The sequence below is a fragment of the Opisthorchis viverrini genome (genome assembly GCF_000715545.1).
Source record: "Opisthorchis viverrini unplaced genomic scaffold opera_v5_110, whole genome shotgun sequence".
In the NCBI taxonomy this organism is placed as follows: domain Eukaryota; kingdom Metazoa; phylum Platyhelminthes; class Trematoda; order Opisthorchiida; family Opisthorchiidae; genus Opisthorchis; species Opisthorchis viverrini.
In genome coordinates, this window is record NW_008751760.1 from 892069 (window position 1) to 914317 (window position 22249).

Genomic DNA, 22249 nt, shown 5'->3' on the forward strand with positions numbered 1-22249 from the left:
CTTGAGCTTCAGTCTTGTTAGATATAATCAGTTGGTGGGAGGCAACAAGAGAGCCATAGCCTAAAGAAGGTTCATTGATTCAGGGGTGAACTTACTGACCAGAGGGTTTATGGTTCAAACCTAATCCCGACATCTCGGCTGCTCCAGTCTGGACTTGGGTAGCCTGACAATATCTAAGTTCTCATGCCTCCTTCGGGTGATATGACAACTAGGCACCGAAATGGTACAACAGCTGAAGGATTATTCACTATTAATTTAAAGTTAACTGTATTTGGATTTGATGTCCCGTTGTCTGGTATGCCATTACCACCTTCGCGCAGTCTGGATACAGGTAGATTATCGTAATTTAATCCCGCACATGTTAGGTTTTTTCTCCAAATATCAATCAACACACTCTTATGTTTGTGCAGTTCAAAGCAGTGAACAGATAACGCCGTGGACGATTTGAATCTGGTCTTTCTTCCAGACGTTCTGCTATCGCATTTAGTTTTTTGCCTTTCAAGTGATATGTGAGAAAAGAGATGTGCCACCGAAGTGGGCCCTAGCTGTATCAAAGTCAAGTCCACTTCTTTCCTGGTTCGGTATCGGTCAAGCAAAATGGCCGCGTCGGATCGAAAAGAAAATTCAATAAATAGATGGTTTTTGGCTTGTTCGCTGAGCTGGGCAATTTGATTACAAACGTTTCGTCACCAATCGAGGTGACATCATCAGTGAGTTACTGATGAACGCAACCACCAACCCACCGCTACGCACAACTACGCTCCTCAAAAACGCAATGATGATGTCACCTCGATTGGTGACGAAACGTTTGTAATCAAATTGCCCAGCTCAGCGAACAAGCCAACGACCATCTACGCTACCTGAGCTACCGACATTTTCCTCTATAGAAAATTCAATAAATACTTCAAGCTACTGAGGAGTTCTGGAAAACCTCCTCCTAGAATTTAACCCTGTGACCTCTGTATAAGTACTGTACCAGTACAATCTGACTGCGACTGGTTTACAAATAATGCGAGCGGCCTCCAGTTATATGTAGCACTATTCTTCTTCAGTCAGATTTTAGGTAAACAAGTGTTGTGATACCTCAAGTTCAAGGCAAATCATCCGAGAAGAAAATTCCTTCTAAGATGTAACTATCAAAGAAGCCACATGTCATGAATCAGGTAACAATAAATGAGTAGTGAAACGTGGTGGGGCTTGATCTTTGGAAAATCCAATCAACCACTGGTGGCTAGATGGTGTACTGCTGAACTATGAAATGGCTTACCCTCTGTACGGGCTGTTAAGTCACGTAGTGGTGATGAGTCCCAGCGCAGATGGAACAATACTTTTCGTTTCTTCTACTTTACCCAGTGAAAAGTATAATTTCGTCCACCATATCCAGAGGGTGTATTATCGAACCAAGACCCGGTGGATACAAATTACTCAGATTTAGTAGTTTCACATCACTGTAACGATGGCTACTACTGATGGGGGCATGCAAGTAGTACGTTTTCTCGCAAATCTGCTTCGCGTCTCTTGAAAAGTCAGATCTATTACGGAATTCGTGGAGTCGCACTTGCTTGCACTTGAGCAACAGTCAATGAATATCCAGGAAAATTCAGGAAGTCGCTTTCAAGGAGAAGATGAATATTCAGTTTTTGTAAACAAGATGCATATGAGAGTTTTGCTTCCCTGTCCAACAGTCTGTAACTGTTCACTTGGCGTTTTCTAATAAATAACTCCTCAGCAAAGGCCTTCCTTTCATCAGTAGTGAGCTATTTCATCTTACCGAAATAGTATTAATTACCTGCGGCTTACCAAGAGTATCATTTTACAATGAAAAGCCAACGAAGTGAGTTAAATCTGATCCCAATAGTATTGACTAAGGAAGCCTCCATACGAGACATTTAAATGATGTCCACATGACCTTTTTGAAACGTGGCGCGATTTCTTTATTCATCTATATGTGATGATGATTTTTGTTAAAGTCAAAGCAACATTCTATGTTTCAAATAAATCTGGTGTCTAGTATTCATCATGTGACTCACTTATTCGTCTTTTCTCAGACAACTCTTCCCAGGTTCTGCCATTTTGTGGAATAGATTCATTTTCACGGATCGGCACAGTGCCCAACACCCAGCAAACCGATTCCACGTATTTCTTGAAATTAGCGCCCTGTGGGGCAGTTGGCATGTGACAAGCAATCGGGCTGAACAGGTACGTCTTGGAAGTCACCAAAACCGTGAATCCAAGCAAAATTATGACCGAATAAACGTAACTCAGTCGGTCAACCCAGTCGTCTACCCCGACAAATTTACGCAGTTGATACTTGTTGTAGAGACTGATGAAGTCGACCCCGGACATCTTGGTGTGGATGGGGCTGTAAGAAAACAAATATGCCGTCGGATAATTCACTGCGAATTCATGAATAATACGTTATGGAAAGAAAATATGTAAGTGGAAGTGAATAGTGGTGGGGTTTCTAGAGTGTGTGTTCACACCTTTCTCTTTCGGACGTCATTCCATCTGTCCCAGGTGGCTTATAGTTGCTGCTACACACACAAATAAATGCAGTTGTTATTGCTTACTGATCACATTCTAGTAGTTCAAGGTGATTAAATTTTTAATCGCCATTGTCTCTCGACTTCCATAGGATGGCTAGATCCCTATACAGTCATACTTTGCTATCTCGTAACGGACACTTTCGATTCCAAATAGAGGTAATCAGGCTTAGGAAGGTCGTTTATGCGATCGACGAAAAATGAGGGATCGATTCCACCTACCTCTTCCCCACCTCTCCTGCACGGTCGTACAGATGGGAAAACCGGTAGAAAGAGAGAGTTTCAAAAGCTGAATGTTGAAATCTGCCCAAATACAGAAGAAAACATTTAAACATTTTAAACATTTGTTAGACAGGAATCAAAATTAGGGCGTTACCGAGAGCCCCTTCAACATATCTCTTGCTGATATCGATGGAGAAGCGCCACTCAGGCATTGTATTGACTAGAAGTTTGGATCGGGGTCCTAAGTAAATGTTTGAACCATGAGCTTTAAACCTTTGGGTAGCTCGAGGAGGCCATATATCAATGCAATGGAGAATTGAAACGATAATTTAACAGAAAATTCACGAGAATTTCCTTGATAGTCATTGAAGTCCCATCTTTGCTTCCAACCTGAGGGATCAGAACAACGTATTTGTCGCAGCCCGTTCGGTAGCCAACCTACTCGCTCGGTAGCATTATGATAAGTTCGGGTTTCGTCGTGAAGAAGTATATCTCTCCAACAAGTGCTGCCTACCTACGGTGACATCGTGAGGATTGTGGGGCCAAGTTACATACTTAGGGATATGGCTACAGGATCCTGATTTGCATTTCGAAAAGAAACGCATCCAACATGACTATGAGGTTGAATGATCTTCGTTCAAGTTCAAAGCGGCCGGAATCAGCAAGAACACAGGTAGATGGAAATCCGTCAGAAGCGTGTTTTAACGTAGGCCTAATTAATATGCCACGAAACGCGCAAGTAATACGATGAAGGCTTTGTACCCATAGGAAGAATTGACATTTGTATAAGAAAATCAACTACATTTCACTTGGGTAACTAGAGGAATACCTGTGCTTGGCTACCACAGAGGTTTCCGAGCTACGGTTGGTAGGGCAGATTCGGCGCGCAGATTTGCTCAAGCTGCTGCTGTCTATTAGAGAAAACTATCGGTGCTTTCTTCTACAAAACAAAAGATCGGAATAAGACAACGCCACAACTTTAAAATATGGAGCCAACTGGTGAGTGAGGGATGAGAGATGAACCTAGACAACCTGAACCAAAGGTGGTCCTGAATAGTTTTCGCGTCATATGGTTCGTTATATAGAGAAACACCAGGATTTCAGGGATAAAGTGCTATAATCCAGACGTTTTCGGGCATCAATGGTTACTTTACTAGAATTTGTGTACAATCAGACAATAAAGTGAGAGCGAGAAAATTTATATTCGATTGAAACATCGTGTCAGGTGACTGGCTACTAGCACCGTGATGATGATGATGGTGATTATGATGATGATGATTATGATGAATACAGTTGACATGATACGCGTCTTCGTGTATGGTTTGGGGTGCCCAACTCATCCAATTTTGTGTGCTGGGCTTTTCTGTGATAATGTCTGGACTGTCGCTTTGGCTAGCATCTTGCGCCCATTTATGTGTGAGGTCAAATCCATCCAGATTGATGGAAGCCTGTTGGCGTCACCGCGCCTGACACATGTTGCATGAGTGTCCGTCCGTCTGCTACAGTCTGTATGTACTACCTGATAACCGATGGGGGCCAGAAGGTGAATCGACTAAACAGAGGAGGATCTAATGTGTCATGTGTGAGCGGTCTGATGGTTTCCATCATAGAAACGAAACGTGTTGAGCTTGAGCTTTGACATGGCAGGATTCTTTTGATGTTGCAAATGGAATAGATTCGGATTTTTTCTCGACCTTAACTAAACATTTTGCGTCTTTAGCCAACTCATTGCAGTAAATCTACCATCTACTCTGTTCTCGCAGAAACTGAGTAGTCTGTAGACTACACCTGGACGTCAATTACGTAAACGTACCCAGCAGCACGTGCTTAATCCAAATATTTTCACTGGATTTCTTCCCCAAACTACAGCTTAGGCTCATGCACCCTTGTCCTCTGATTTTCGTATGTTGAAGCAATTGTTTAGCAACAACCCAAAACACAGCAATCATTCACCCAAAAAATTTGATGAAACAGACAACCGATAAGAAGAAGACATTATTCAAAAGGTATTCAATGGAGTGAGTGTTTTGAGTTTCCATAGTATATACTCACGGCGTGCGTCACACTTCTGTTTCTGTAAATCTATTCCGGTACGTCTGGGAGTGTCTCCACGAGCTGCTCTATACATGCTCAAGAACCAGTCTAAATTACATACTGACGGGGTCGCCGTGAGTTCTATCATAACCAACAATTTTTGACAGATTTTGATCCCCAGGCAGTGGAAATGATAACAGTCGTCAGGGGGTGTTATTTAAAACAGTTACTGATGTGTTTTTTTTTTCGTAAAATATTATGTATATAATGAACTACTGTTGTATTCACAAATCCTGTGGAACTCGGTTAGTTTCACAACCAGAAGACAAACCAATCATCACTGTGAAAATACATTCCGCCGAAAGCTGACGCAGGTTTTCTGCTGTCTGAACTTCAGCTTATCCGAAATATTTAGGATGAATAAAGTGCCTGGCTGGCTGGTCAACCGAAAAAACTCGAATTTGTAATAAACTGGCTTTATTGGGGAAAGGGATTGATCATGTCAAAAGGATATTGGATGTTGATGGGTGCCGACCACGGATTATCGATCACACGCCGCAACTCCTCATCTCAAATGTGGTATTCTTGTCACGAATCGACGTGATTTACACGATGGAGATTACTCGTCTGGTACACATCCTACACCCTCAACATATACCCCATATTTTCAAAGAGTTACAGGTCTCAAAGGCAGTGGGTGAGTACGAACGTCGCAAACACTAATTGGGATGTCATCCAACGGTGCGGTTCATACATTGAGTCGGTTACGACATGAGCACCCTTACGAACCTGTAACCATTCACTTGGTACCCTGATACACCAAAAGGTGGAGTAATCTAACTTCTAGTTGGGAGAACTTGTGACCCCGACATGCCATCCCAAAGTTATATTTTAGCCGCTTCCATGCCTCATCGTACACATGCACACGCATGCACACGCGCAAAACGTAGTCCACATGACGGGACATTCCCCGGTTCCTACCTCCCAACTCTGGCTACGTTCTAATGTCAGTCACTTCTTCTTGGACAAAAGCCAACTTTTATGAGTAAAAGGTAATAATTTCTCAGTCACCATTCCCCTCGTAATCCGTACCGCCATGTCCTTCTTCGTCTTTCCTCACGTGAGTTTAGTGAAACCATGCAGTTGTAAAAGCAAAGCGAGGCTTGAAAATATACCTTGGTTATGGTGTTTTTGGTCGAATATTACGAAATTCTTGTCACTAAGTACAGTTTGTCACTTTCGATGGAAAACATTACCGTTGCTCTTATTACGCCTAGTGCTTTGGCTAACTTATGAAAAGGAGAGTCTTGGTTTTTGAAGCTCACGTCATTCTTGTGGCTCTAGCAAACGTTCCGCCAATTTTTAGACATACCAAAGTTCAATACTTTCCTACAATCTAGAATGATGTGACGTAAACAAGAGAGATTACAGATCGCAGATCAAGAATCATTTCCGGCAGCCGTATGGAAAGTTTTCGTGACACACCCGGACCGCGATATTTGCTGTGTCAGGTTGAACAGATAAAATGATCATGGACAGGACGGGAACAACGGTTTACTCGTACTGGAAGCATTAGTTTCGTCCGGGGGCCGAGGATTGCTTTAGCTTAGTATGTGGTATGGATCAAATGTGATGAACCATCAATAAGCGTTTGTCTGTTGACCAAGTCAAAGAAAATGTTTGGCTTGATTTTTGTGGCTTTTACGGGGTAAAGCTGTTCAGCTCGCTCCATGAAAGCTGGTGAGTAAAACGAACGAGTCATTCTAAAATCAGCTAAGCTTAAAAACAATCAGACTAATCTTGTTGACTTTGTTACCACATGTGAACACTAGTCTTGAAGGAAAAGGCAAACTACGCTGGCCCGCTAATACCAAAGTATAAACAGACATTCATTTTAGCAAACTGGATTGGCTTGATCACATGCCATCAATCAGCCATGCCTTAGGAACCCCATTTTGCGAATCAGTCTTAGCAGCTAACCACCACAAGCCAAGACCACACGGCGCCGTCCTCCCACAACGGACTACAGAAGAGCAAAACGGAAGTGCCATTGAACGCGACCTCTTGTTGGCCTGGTACATCCGGCAGTCCTTAACAAGAGTAAACAAAACGAAACAAACTAAGCAGCACACACATGCAGACAAAAGATTGACCATGGGATTAGTGACTTATCGTTCAACAGTGGAAAATTATCATTGATGGTTTTATTCATTTCATAAACAAATGAGTAACGCAATTTAGCATGACAGAATAATCAGTAGGTTCTCCAGGTGAGAGGAAGCTGGAACTGTACAAGAGCTGTGGATTTTCACACAAAAGACTTTCTACTTCTTGCCATATGGTTCTTTTCCAGTGCCTTATCTTCATTGTGGTCTGCCAGTGGAAGTGGAGCAGACGGCTCCGGACCAACGGGTTCCGTACTGTTGTGTTCCGCATAGAAGCCTTTCCACAATTCCGATACGACTTCCGAAGTAATTACATCTCCAGCATTCATAGAAATCATCCGTAAAATAAATATCCCGTCGTGATGGAGAAAATTTTCAGTAAAGTCCTTGACCAACTGTTTGTCGGATCGATGGAATTGTTCGTTTATCCGTAAAAACTTTTTGATAAAACGCACACGACTTTTTGCAAATGTTAGGCGCATCAACCACAAAGGAATGCTGAAGGCAGTTAGAATGGCCACCATGGCCGTCCAGTACCAAAGAAAAATATATAGTTTTTCATTTAACATATTCACAGGCAACACACACTGAGCCACATATCGATTTGTGGATCCCAGTTGACGCAAGTCAGCAAAATAGCAAAACGATATCCGTGGAAATATGCGAGTTTGCTCCCAATTTCTGCCAGAAAGCATATAGTCAGCTAGTTTGGCACCGAAGTTTGTCAGTGTGGCGTTGAAACCAAGAAACCTTTGCATCAGATACAACTGTCCTACGGAATTGGTCAGATAGAGGAGCTTGATGACAAAGTAGGTGAAGGCAAGCCATGTGCCCAAGCGTTTGCTCACCACCAATAAACCACAGGCATCAAACAATCGTTTTTTTGCTTCCAGCACTCGACCATGGCGATATTCACGATGTTGATATAACATACCTTTCAGAGAAGCTGTCACGTGACTGACAAGTTTGGATCTATCTGCTGGGGCTGCGTTGCTGGCTTGATGAGCTACAACAACCAAGTGCTCGATATCGGTTCCAGTTCGGTTACAGCATATCAGTTGCCACACAATCCGCGGAATATAGAATAGCATACACTGTAGTCCAAGCATAAATGGGACCCACTGATAGTAATCTGGGACAAAAATAAACATAAATTCAGTATATAACAGCAGTGGGACTTTGACTTTGAATGGGTTCTATTAAATATCGTAGCGCCAGGATAGAAAGAGTATTGTTCAGGCTAGAGTGATGTGAAATCCATCAGCCACATAAAAACAGAACTCTTGAAATTGATGGTGGTACAGAAGTATATTGACATTTTAATCCAGATCCGGAGCTGTAAATGAAATTAATTTATGTTGAAGGACACTTACGAGCCTTTCTATCTCTGTTGGGAAAAAATCAAGCGTGTAGAAAATTCAAACCCACAATCTCCTGCCTATTAGTCAAAGACTGCACCGTTTGGCAGTGTGGTCAACTCCCATCGACTACCGCTTAATCATACAAGTCACGTTACGTGGTTCACATACTGACGGGCTCTTTGAATGAAGACTTCTCAGATAGAAGGCTCGTACAACTTGAGGGATGTCTTTCTTTCTCAGTAGGTCACTTATGGTTCTAAAAATGTCATCAGCAGATGTAACGCTTTAATGGGGGATTCGTCTTGAAAAAGAAGATAACCAAGGCTGAAAAGTTTAACAGGCTTGGAGCTGCAATTATCCCCTGAGATGTGAAAGGTGCACCGCAAATTAACATCAGTAGTGGAACACGTGTGCAGCCTCGAAGAAGTCATCAACTGACTTGATTCAGTCTTCTTGTGCTTTATGTTCTTTCTTCGTAAGCACTCAGTTGGATCGCTGAGAAAGTAATTAGGCGCCTACAATGATTTTCGTATTTTCTGGGAAATCATGCGAGTACTTAGTCCCAACTATACGGAGGTCATTACATGACATCTCTTAAATACGCGGCCTCGAGCTGAGCAGTACATCACGATTTTTCTTAATCAGCTGTCTATTATCACAAGCCCCTTGCAAGGACCGGCTGACTAGTGCTCACAGTTCACCTGTAAGCCTGGGGGGTAGATATCCTTAGACCGAACATCACCACACGAGTTTTATGTTTAAATGGTGTTATTCAGTTACAACAATAACGATTGTTGCTGAATGCCGGTAGTAGTATTTTGTGTCCCTCAGGCACGTTACTCACAGTAACCTTCATCAAAATGATCCCCAGATGTATTCAATCAAGTAATGCGTTCAAATGCAGGTTAAAATATCATGGTTGTATGTGTAGAGTTCATGGGGATTCCACCATGGAATGCCACCAATGCGCAAGGCAGCGGTGTTTCGCTGGAACTGCAGGCACATTACCATTTTTACGGAACATGTTACGACGCATATTCCAAACCCCAACTTGGAAGACCAGGTCAAAATATAAAAAAGTCCCATGTGCCCCAGGCAGACAGAGTCGGAAAAATCGTCCGTTGGAAAATGAGCTAAATAAAATTTGCAAATTACCTCCAGCTCAGGCAGTCCAGTCTCAGTCATTAATATGATAGGATGTGAACAGAGTGATAACACACAATCACAGGTGACATGTCTTAACAGAATCAGTGTGGATAGAACGAAACGAACCGCATGATTCATTGCTGTCAACGAACAGTTCAAAATGGGGCTCTAAGATATTACTGACAGTTTGAAGCTAATAAACATGAAATATATCATGATCCACATAGGAATAAATCGATGACGCAACCCAGAGCACAAAGTAGGACCAATACCAGTCTTTAGTGACAATATCTCAGTGGCAACACCAGTCCTTAATGACTTTAATTTATTTGTTTGTCTTGTGTGTCCTGTGTGTTGGTAAGTCATGCCGATTGGTGGCGTGTGATAGCAGAAACTTCCCGATCCTTTCAAAATCATTTCTATCATGGAAATCATTGTATGACAAAAAGTAACCAATGAAATTTACCGCGGAAAATGTTCGATACCATCGCAAGCGTTGCTCTTATGTGGAAAACCCGTGGATTAGCATTGTTCAGGTGTCATTAACACAAGGAGAGCCGAATTATACTAACAGTCTGTTGTTCATTCTCTTGAACTATTCCAAACATGTCCGTTTCTGGTGGACTGTGTTTGTTAAAAATTTTATTGTGTGTATGACAAACTTGAAATAGAGCCGCCATAACGATCTCATGAATGTTGCCTCTCGGAATTTGGGAAGTTTCAGCGGACAGCAACCATTTCAGTGAAGTGCAAAATTGTTGGATGCCAGAAAAACTTAGTCCGCTGTTTCACTTATCAAACGAGCTTATTTAAGGTACAGCGATTCATTGAAACCAGTAGTGAGATGCATTTTGACCCTCATACGTTAACACAAAGCTAAGTAAAAACAAAGGTTTTTGACAAAACACGCAGCTCGTATTTTTCACAAGACTGGAGAATAATAGGTGAGCTTGATTGAATACACTCACTGCCTCCGAAGAGATGGTTAAAAGTGATTACATCAACTGTCCTGGGCAGAGAATACTTTAAACTATTTTGTTCCAGAATACACACGGCACGCTGGAATTACAAACTTCTCGCCCTATTGCTATTTTGCGACGCAGCTTGTGATATCCGTGTTAGTCGAATGTGAACGATAGCTTACTCACGACAAATTTCAGTTCCATCTTCAATATGATAGCGTAAATTGAAAGTGATGTAGCCTAAATTGTGCTGCATAGTTTTGGTAAAAAAAGGCTCACTTGGAAAGTAAACACCTCAACGAATCAAATTACTGTGGATGTCTCACTCAAACAAAATTTAGCAAAATGATCAATGGCGCCTGAGAAATCAGAAAGACCTTGCCGAAATAGTGAAGACATCAAGTTTGGCACCGCAATTGGAAGGACACGACAGCAAACACTACCTATTCTGGAAACCCATTTGCCGTTAAATTTTACCCGACCGCGAAAGCCCAGTGCTGATTTACGATGAGCTCCACCGAGCACTTCTGATTACAGATTATGGAGTTGGGAAATCCCAGACTAGCCATTGAGCTTCAACTATATGTCATCCGGATGCAGGTAGCGACTGAACACCTGTGGATTGGACTTCTTTATTGTAATTTGTTTCCTAGTGAAACTAACGAAAAGAGAAATTTTGCAACATCAGCTAATGCTTTTCACGAAGGAACCTATTCACAAGGTTACGGCAGTGAAGCATCGGTGTTGAACACTGATGTCATGCTGTCGATGATGATGATGATGATTCACAAGGTCGATGAAAGCTCTTCTACAGCCTTGTGAGTAGTTCTCTTCGTGAAAATACACTTCAACATGTGGAATATGATGTGTGATGTGAACATGAGGCAGCCGTTGTGCGCTGTATTCAGTTTGAGAATATCCTAAACGAGATATTCAGCTGGGTTGCAGGTGAGCCTCCCGTAGAAACAAAATTGGTGTGCAAATGTGTATAGTTGTCGAGCCAGGTAATACTGTTCTTTGAGCTCAATTATGCGCCTTGTTACAACGGGAGCAGCGGCACATTTCTGTCACACCGTGCACTCAGGTTCGTACGAATAAATTAATTTAGCTAGCAGACGAACCTGAGGGTGTCTGAAAGAAGTCGGTTTAAAGAGCCCGAACCACACATTATCATTGCAATTCCGCTCGCCCAAAACGTGAACAAGATGGCAAATCTTTGGAGAAGATCCAGCGGTGAGGTAAACAGCCCTAGACTTGAGTTTGTCCCCTGGCCGGTTTTCCCAAAACGGCAAGCACCATACTTGAATTGCCTGCCTTTCTAAGTGCAGCAATTCAAGCTCATTCCAATAGATCAAACTCCACCTACTTTACAGGGCTGTAAAAACTGAGTTATTGATAAGTATTACTAGTCAACTAAAGGGTGGAATACCAGATGGTGATTTTTGTATGTTTGCCTTTCGTACTCAGCTTCAGCTATTTAGTACTAAGGGCACGGTGTTATGATAAAGACAGGCGGCGTAAGCAGTACCACAACATTTACGATAAAGGCAGGTGAGTAAGCTATGAATACAAATCCGCTCACACGGATTGTATTGGTTGGCATTCACCTAACCTGTTCGGAATCTCACGCCTACAGAAGCCACTCAATACATGTGGAAGCTAGTTTTGGCGTAGCACCAAAAGAGGTCAGCAGAGTTCTGAAATTATGAAAGGATGAAGTGGAAGTCTTGGGACAGAATGATGAGAGAGTCTTTATTGTGAGGAGTCTCAGCAGGCTATCTGTTGCCAAGAGAAGAAGGAATGCCCTTAGCTGTGTAGATGATTACCGTAAAACACAAACTAACCGGTTACATGCCATTAAACCCGAAAGTAAACATAACATCTGCACAGAGTTTTGGAAAAGTGAACATTCTCAGGCGTCTTCTTGAATTTTCCTGGACTTTCATTGAATTTTAAGCAATAATGAACATACGCTGCAAAGCGGTGTCTTAATTTCCGTAGTAACCTTCATCTTCCATCAGATACAGGGTCGGAGCTGGGACACCAGACAACAGGCTACTCGCAGGCTTGATAAGTAGTATACAGTACATTTCGAGTACCTTCACATACGAAATTTGCCACTGACGAAGATAGAATACTTGTGTCTGGAGGTTTTGTCGCTTAATCCCCTACTATCAGCCCACCAGACATACAGGTAGTATCCAAGAAGCCTTGGCAAGACTGAGAGAAACGCACAGTTGACGATTAAAGAAAGTTCCATGGGACTTGACTTAGTTTACTAGCATGTCGGAGCCCCCTCAACAGCACTGACAATAATATGCTATTACGCTGCATAACTGAGCCCAACTCAAACTACTAGGGAGAAGTGTCCTCTGACAAAGCCGCCCATGTGACTTCTCATATCCATTACGGTCGCCGAAACAATATCTTGACAGAAGAGTTCGAAGTATACTAAAGTACATGGCTGGGCATTCCCGACAGAGCCTCCCTGAAGTAGCGCATCAGATTCCAAAAGTCCAAAAGCCAAATCGTGATCCAGCATCTTCACTCGTTAAGCGTCTTCTGGGAAAAACCGCAAAATTTATCCAAAAGACTCATTACCTGTGTCTAGGCTAATATGTCGAACCACGAGATCTCTCTTATCAGAATGAGTACTTGGGAGGCGTTTACGTCCTGTGATATACGCCTTGCATCTCTACTGATGAAACGGGTGAAAAGAATCACGTTTTTTCATTATAGATTGACCAACATTTGATCAGGCGTTGAATAGGAATCCCTTTGATGCAGAATCAGCCTCTGTTTTCGTCATTCAGACTTTCACCCCTGTTCACCGCACGCATATGTGGGTTTCCGTGAATACGAGGCACACGAGACGTTTCCAAAATTTTGTACTGCCCTAAATGGGACCATAGCAACACTGAACCCAACGATTACAATGCTCTATTGATACGCCCATTCTTGTTATGTATGAGCGGTAGTCACTCAAAAGTGGACCCCTATGGAGGTTCTTGGTTGGACCGGGTTGCATCCCATCCAGCATGATGCTTCATCTGACGCGATGTGGTACGAAAGCTAATCATTGAAGACTGCAGGTTTGTGCTGATCCTCCCAAAGAGGCTATCATGTCTGAGAACAGTTTTGCAAACCATTGTTCTCGAAAATGTAATGTAGTTTTGAATAAGCAAGAGGGTTCACCATAAGCCAGTAGAAACGTCATGTGAATATATTAACTATTCCCTGACTGACCAAACACTCGTAACCTATAAATCGCTACCAACCGTTGTAACTGAAGTCATATTTTGACGCATTTAGACAGCATTTCTGCATTTTACTGTACTATGGTTTATTTACATTGATGACTGTACTTGTCAGACAACATATTGAAAAAATTTGTCTGCAAAACCATCTGTCCTCAAATACACCACACACCAAGTATCTGCAGGCTTAAAGCCTGAGTCCACCCACTGGCTTTATGATCTGGATGTATGGAAAAGATCGTCTTTGGCTTACCGGTAGAAGATTGTGTGCGGATACACCCAGGCAATCAATCACGTGCTGACGCGCGTCTTCAATTCACATCCCAGAAGAACCAATCAGGTTTTAGTCATGATCGCATGATTTTGTTGCCGGCACAGTCGAACAGATTTCTTTGATTATGCAAGTTCACAAGAGTACTGTCAGCCTTGCATTTTCGTTTCATGAAGCGACTTAGCAGGTATAATGTGCAAGACAAAAAGAAGTGAGAAAAAGTGTGCTCGTATTCGTGAAACCAGGAAAGACCACGGGTTTGTGTTACCTGATACGTCAACAAAGACCTCCTTAGAATACCTGCCAATGCTGTCCGCTTTGTGAAGCATTCTTCCTTCTCAGGCTTAAGCTGTCAGCCCCACAATTGCAAAATACTTTCTGCGTTCGCAAAGTAGATAGTGTCGCACCAAATAGTGACTGATAAAATAGATCAGCTTTTTAATGCAGTGAGTCGGGTCACGCAAGCGGTAATAGTGGCTTTGAATTATCAGTGATTCAGAATGAAACCTGCCGTGTAGGCAGCTAGCAATTGTTCAAGGCTTTCATTGCATGCCCCCTTCTGATTTAACGTCACTTCCGACATGAAAGTGCACCAAGAGTTTCATCTTTGTTGAACTGAGCAGGTACACTAAACTATCAGCGCAACATGCAACCTTGCTTCCTGGAACAAAGCAAGAGGAAATCCTTGCCAGTTCATATCGAAATGACCATGTTCCATCTAAATTATATTATCCACACCTTATTCTTTTGTAAATCAGTTTTGCTAATGCCAAAGCTACCGGCTCTAAGTTATAATACATTAACCAAATTTTCTAGCGTTTTACGCAAGGCAAGTGATGGAGGCCAACTCCCTGGTTTCAGGGTGACTTTATCAACTGATCGCTTAGGGTTGAAATCAAGCTTAAAATACCTTTCCTAAAATACTCAGTGATTACAGGTCATACATAAGTGAGCAGTTGCGCTCACAGTACTCCATCTTAGATGGGATAATCATTTGTTTTGGATCCCATTACTTTACGATTGAAGTGTGGAAAAACTATCGAAACCAACTTATGCAAACTATGCTTACAGTGGTTCGGTCCGGTTACCAAGGTTGTCCAGATGCGCTCGAACTGGTCTGCATAGACCAAACAAGCCATCGGTTAGCTGATTAGGGAAAGGCGACAAATCTAGGTAACACTTTGGGGTAACAACTTACACTGATACTGTAAGAACTTACACTGAAGGGAACTAAAGTGCCACTGATCGACTGTCAGCTCTACTCACATGAGAGATGCGCTGCTCATAGGAAAAACTCGAGAGGATGATTCATGCGATAGAAACAGATCGAGTGACACCCGACTTTCTGTTTTATTCAGTCGCCCTGATGGACAAAAAGTGTTAAGCTACCAACAGATAATCTGCACTGATAACCCGACAAGTTTAAAAGTATTTTGTGAGAACAGTGCTACAAACCCTGTACGCTTGTACGGCCGCCTCAGTCTATCTTGCAGATGCAAAAATATTTTCAGTGCGAAAAAAATCGATAATCAGTTTAAGTATGTTGTTGGATTGAACTATTACACCAGTAATCAATGCTAATCAGTATGCGCGAATGTTTCTACTCAGCTGATATTCAACGAACTGAGTTCAGGTGGACCAAACGAGACAAAGTCGATGAAGGTCACAGGTGATGGACAAATGAGTTAGGAAAATCCGGATACAGCAATACATATCTTGTGAATATTTACTATCAAGGAAACGGAACCCCCCCTTAGATATTATTCAGAAAAATTTGGAGCGATTTTGGTCATTCTACTAGGTGCCGCAATTAAGAGCCCGACAAAAGATTCCAATTACAATATAGTTCATCTTCCGTACTGACATGGACCAATCCACGAGGAATCATTGTACTACATCCTTCATTCTGATATCCTGAAGCAGTGTAACTCGTTTGAATGTTCTTTGAGAAATTTGAACGGCAGAGTTTCATCTCGTCCCCCTGCACCGTTTTGCACAACCTATCGGCCATTCGATTGGCAAACACGACGTGCTACAGCTTGCTGTTTATGACTAAATCAAGATTTTTACCTCCGTTCCAGCCAATCTATGCTGAAAGGCCGAGAAGCCAATCCTTGCCTTCGACAGCTTGCTGTTTATAACTAAATTAGGATTTTCACCTCCGTTCCAACCAATCTATGCTGAGAAGCCGAGAAGCCTATCTTTGTACTGGGGATCATTAGCATTGCATATCTGTCAAAACTCAGGAGTTTTCCAACCCTCCATATTCCGGCCAGTGGTCCAGCCAATCTATGCTGAAAGGCCGAGAAGCCAATCCTTGTACTGAGGATCATTAGTAGTGCATATCTGTCAAAACTCAGGAGGTTTCGAATCCTCCACATTCCGGCCAGTGGTTGAACACAGTCATTCGGCCTGGAGCGGCTGAAAAGCGATGCGGTAAACCATCATTCAATCGAACAGCGTCGCTATGACTAACCAACGGACCACACAGGGCCTTAATCTGGCTTGGTTTATCAAGAATTTGGCCAGGAACCTACCCAGAACAGACATCATTACGTCAAGTTATTTACATCCGGGTCCAAAAGTGCCCCGCATTCCAAGTTGACCGAGCCGCAACAGCCTTAGGAGTAACACCCTATGGCCAAAGTTGTACACAACAAACACATTGTTGGCTGATACCAAGTGTGTGCCCTGTTGTCAGTTACGAGTGATGTGAATCACCCAGCCAACTGACCATCAGTTGGACACACTGATAGTTTTAAAACGGCTCCCTCTCGAGTATCATGCAACATGCGCACATTGCAAGTTACATCCATCCGGCCTATGATAGACACATCTAGAAAGAAATGTCAGCCGGCTGTGTGTGACAGGAACCACAGTTAATAGGCCATACAATATGTACCGCAAGCTAAGGCATTATTTGGAACTCTCCCAACGTTTTTCTTTGATGTGCACGACACAGATCAATTCTAAACCAGAGAATGAACACTGCGGGATTTTATTTGGGACATGCTTCTGGAAGGTGCCCTCTACTGACATTGAAGGATTCCCTTTTTCTATCATGGTGAATCATTCTCGGAGCCTCCACACGTAAAAAAGAAAAACAAGATGTTTTATGGTGGTGTCAGTAGGCCATCTTTCTAACTAATTTGTTGATGAGTTGTTAAGCAAAGCAGTCCGACTAGTTCAGCATGGACTAACGGTGAAACTGCACGCACACGACGTTAGTTAACCAGCTTACTTTCCAGATGCCGGAACAGATGAAGTAATGGGCTATAGCTGAATATGAACATGGGAAATACTCGTGACTACGACTAGTTCAGCATGGACTAACGGTGAAAATGTACGCACACGAAGTACGTTAACCAGCTTACTTTCCAGATGTCGGAACAGATGAAGTAATGGGCTACGGCTGAATATGAACACGGGAACTACTCATAAGTGTCGCTACTTAGAAAGGTTGATTTTAGTTGCTTACGTCCTTGGGCACCTACTGGCGACCAGGCTCATTCTGATTATTTATTCGCCATCATACTGTACTGGACGCAGTTTGGTCATCACTGCTTATCATCGTAACAGATGCTTGGGTCACTTGAAGCGACCGGCGTTCACTGCCCTCTCCACTCATCTGTGGAATGTGTCTGTTTGTACCTATTGTTTGACTGACATTTATGCGCGATGACTAGGATCCTCGCCCTGCACTTGCTTAGCATTCGTCTGTCCGGAAACGGTAAATTATCGATTCACTTACTAAGCTCCGGTTGTAAGATATTCTGCATACCAAAAATGCACACTTTCAGGATTGATGATCCGTGAGTTACGCATCAAAGCCTCAGTGACCTGCCTGTGAATTGTGGACTTTATCATATATGCATGAGCCAGACAAGGAAGTCATGTCTGGATATGCAGACGTCACGAAACAGACTTATGAATCAACTGTTCACCGAGTCTCCATGTTCGTACGACTGTTAGAGGTTGCACTCCGCGTGCTGAATGTTCACATGACTTCGCTAGACCTCGACATACGTCATGTGACTTTGACAAACAACGGTCGCGTTATAATGGTTAGCTGTATCCACAATCCTTTGTTCATTGTATTTAAATCAAACAGGGAGGCACGCCTGACATGTTTGCCTTTTTGTATACAATTCGAAGAGCTTACAACGTAAAGCTGGATGAAAGCTTCTAAAGTTTTGAAGAGAATAGTGATGCCAAATGCACAACTTTCCCTAGAATGCGGTAAGTTGTAGCTGTTAGAAAATGAGAAGTTGTCTGACGAATCTTGAAATCCGGAGCCCAGATACACGTAACGTGGACAAGAAGACACACCTAAGAAGGGATTCGAACTGACGACATTCCACCTACTGAACTGTGCTCTGCTGACCCAGGTACCAACGCCTACGCAAATGAACTACAGAGCTTAATTGACGTAACTTTATTCAGTATATGAAAGGTTGATAACTGTGTTTTTAGGAAGTTCCTTGTTTGACTTCCACAATGAGCCAGACGTAGATACCTTCCAGTTTTCTGAAGAGCTTAGTATGTTAGCCGCTAGGAAGTGGGCAATTTGATTGATCTATAAACCAGAATTTCAAGTACACGTGGCAACAACAATAAGACGCTTCCGGGAGGGACTCGAACCACCGACTTGGTCGTCGCTATTTAGCAGTTGGTCCTAAATTTTGCATGCCGTGCACTCCTTTTAATATATGTTGAGGAAAGTCGTCCTCTCTCTTCAACTATTCCAATCCAGAACAAACACTTTTGGCAAATAAAAAGCATCAAAAATTACACACTAGAAATAGCTTTGATAACATTCCTGTTACATAAACCCAGCTAAGTAAGCAAGTAAAGCGTAAGCAAAGCTCAGTAATTTCACCTATTTCAGAGGAGACACTCTTTAGAGGGGTATGTGTTCTGGTTAGCTAGGAAATGTGAGCAAAAACAAGAAAAGACACCTAACTGGTTATTTTAATCCCCAACTTGATCGGTCAGTCCCCCTTATCTGTATATAATTTGTCACACCTCATTCACAACTAAGAGAAGTACGCAGGCATCCGCTCTATAAACCAGAATTTCAAGTACACGTGGCAACAACAATAAGACGCTTCCGGGAGGGACTCGAACCACCGACTTGGTCGTCGCTATTTAGCAGTTGGTCCTAAATTTTGCATGCCGTGCACTCCTTTTAATATATGTTGAGGAAAGTCGTCCTCTCTCTTCAACTATTCCAATCCAGAACAAACACTTTTGGCAAATAAAAAGCATCAAAAATTACACACTAGAAATAGCTTTGATAACATTCCTGTTACATAAACCCAGCTAAGTAAGCAAGTAAAGCGTAAGCAAAGCTCAGTAATTTCACCTATTTCAGAGGAGACACTCTTTAGAGGGGTATGTGTTCTGGTTAGCTAGGAAATGTGAGCAAAAACAAGAAAAGACACCTAACTGGTTATTTTAATCCCCAACTTGATCGGTCAGTCCCCCTTATCTGTATATAATTTGTCACACCTCATTCACAACTAAGAGAAGTACGCAGGCATCCGCCTTGAAATTCTGCAGTTTGCCCTTCACAACGCTAAGCAGCGAGATGATATAAAGGATGACTGACAATATAGGAGCTAGAACGGTTACGCCAGTAGTGCAACTATTTTGGCTGGTGGTCATGATGATACGTTGCGAGTGAAAATTACGTAGCTGGCTGTCACTTGTTGATTTTCAGGGCACAATTCGTTTACTGTTCGCAGTTGACTGGCATCATTTTGATCAATAGGTGCAGAACTCTGGACTAAGTTTCTCTTCATGAACCGCGAAATCATCTGTATGGAAACATGCAAATCGAGGAATCTTGCGTAGCATAAGTGATAAAAAGCGGATTGTTTCGATACCTTGTAGAAGAGGCGCCAACTGTGGAACAGCCACCGGTAACCAATGAGGATTAGAGACCTGACCTAATGGCCGTCGGTCTGATGACCAAACTAAAATAGCTTGAAGAATCAGCTTCCTCCACCTGTCAGACAGAAGGAGCCACCGATCGGACTGTGCATTCCAAGTCCTTCCAGGTTCGTGATCTGATCTCGGACAGCGGCCACTCGATCGTCAATAATCCCTGCGCTAGTGTTTGGCTGCTGGTCATAGTATTGGTGGGTCCAATCAGCAAATGTTTTGAGGCTGAGCACATGTCTGAGCTTGTCTGGACTCAGAATTTTGCACGCATTCGATCACGATGCTAGCTCACAATATTCAAACTGTCATTTTAGCTGTCCACTTCCACTGAGCAGTACCAGACAGAATGACAAACGCCTTAATATGCCAACAAGCACATCCTGATACATATCAGCTACCGATAAAAAGAAAGCAATAAAGTCTGGACGACCGTAACTTGAGGCAAAAAAATCAGGTGCATCGGGTCAAGAATCTAAGCACTACAATGCCACGTCTTCACACCTGAGGCTTTCAATCAACCCTTCGGAAACCTGTCCATGAAAAACGCTTGAGGACAAAGGAACAGTTTGGGACTCCGACATGACACATTTTATTTCTCCTAGAAAGTTGTACTCAGAAAGTCGTAGTGAAATCGCCAGACAAGATCAGTTAAGTGATTATTGATCAGTCGAATGACAAGGTGGTATAAAAGGTTGATCATGCTTCCGGAATCCACGAGTTACACGCCCAGCCAAATGAAAGTGAATGGATTTACGTGTATGAAACTTAGCACATATTGACTAGCAACCATAAGCAACTAATGCAAAACTCACGAATAATCGTAAAATCAGAAGTCAACGGTAATCGCTTACTTATTCGATATTTATCATCAAAATAGGCCCACTCATCCATGGTTTGAGGAATTAGTTCATTGGAAAGCAAAGGAATTGTCCCATGAACCCAACAGAAGTTTTCCAAAAATTTATCGAAATCCGATCCAGAGGGTACGGTGGGAATGTAACAAGCGATGGCTGACATCAAGTATTGCTTCACCGTGACTATGGTTGTGCAAAGCATCAGAACCAGAACTGAGTAGAGGAAACTGAGTTTGTCTGCAAAGTCCTCCACGCCAATATAGTCGGGGACATGGAGCTTGTTCAGAAAATCAATGAATTCCGTAGCGACCATGGTCTGAGGTATTTGGAGAGATTAGCTGTAAGAAAGTGAGGACGGGACTGAGGTGGCTTTCTGACTATCATACTTTGGCGGGATTTTAACTCAATTAACTTCGTATCATCGAATAACAAGTGAATAACTGAATAACGGAGCAAAGAAGCAACTGCCAAAGACCACCAATTCATTAAAGCCAATGGTTGACGGTTCACCGCCAAAAGATGTTCCGGCCATTGGAATTTTATGGTAGCACGGCTCCAAAAGGATAAAATCACATCCTGGATATTGTGATTATGAAGATGCTGGAAAACTGTGGGCGCAGTAACATATTGAGGTGAGAGTGCTGTCCAGGTTCTCACCAAGGAGCTCAGGATAAAATCACATCCTGGATATTGTGATCTTGAAGATGCTGGAAAACTGTGGGTGCAGTAGCATACTGAGGTGAGATTGTTGTCCGGGTTCTCACCAAGGAGCTTAGACCCGTGAACCGATAGTGGGATTACTTGATCTGGCCGTATTCATCCTCTAAAACATGGTCTTTGGAACGTAGAACACACCACAACGTTCTGGTACTACACAAACTTCAACCAATCACCAACAGGTCACGTACGGGTAGGCTGGTCTGCTAATATTCATTAGGATATTTTGAGAGCTAAATCTTCAACTGTGCGCGGTTGCTATTTTGGGGTGGTATCTTTCTATGTGCGGAAGCCTTCGCTGCATTGCACTCTTGGCCCAGCTTCTTTTGTAGTGTGGTGCTTAGATCTGCATTTACTTGGACACTCATCCCCATGTACAGTTAAATTCCGTTCTACTGTTTCATCATCTGTCCGGAACAGCCGTTTTGATATGCTTCTTTAGAAATAACGATGCATATGTACTGTGCCAGTATTCACAAATATGCTTAGCACATTCTCCGACCAAAAGCAATCAGTCGAAAGCACCTTCGGTAATCAGCACACGACTGGGCTTACACAATGGCTGTCGGTTGATAATTAAGCCAGTCCCGGTAGAATTAAACACCAAAACCAAGCTTTCGCTCAATGGTGACTATACCGCTGACTCGCAGTAACAGAACATCTGCTAGCCATCCCATTTTCGTAGGAATTTTTATTCACCTGACATGCTACACGAAACTGATAGTTGTATCGTATGCATCATAATGGCAGCCAGCGGAAATCATTTTTTCC

The 22249-nt window shown here is 42.7% G+C and overlaps 2 protein-coding genes across 2 annotated transcripts in view; one reads left to right on the plus strand and one right to left on the minus strand.

The window, feature by feature from the left end:
- Positions 1–7107: 7107 nt before the first annotated feature.
- On the minus strand, positions 7108–21074 carry T265_05502 (hypothetical protein; the record flags this gene model as incomplete). Its single annotated transcript, XM_009170524.1, has 2 exons — positions 7108–8096; positions 20759–21074. The coding sequence occupies 2 exons, from the start codon at positions 21072–21074 to the stop codon at positions 7108–7110; spliced, it is 1305 nt and encodes a 434-aa protein (XP_009168788.1).
- T265_05501 (hypothetical protein) overlaps positions 17831–22249 on the plus strand; it is a gene marked incomplete at both ends in the record, with an annotated part of 42417 nt that continues 37998 nt past the window's right edge. Inside the window, one exon of the mRNA XM_009170523.1 lies at positions 17831–18025. Within this exon, the coding sequence (XP_009168787.1) occupies positions 17831–18025 (195 nt within the window). The remainder of the gene's footprint in view (positions 18026–22249) is intronic.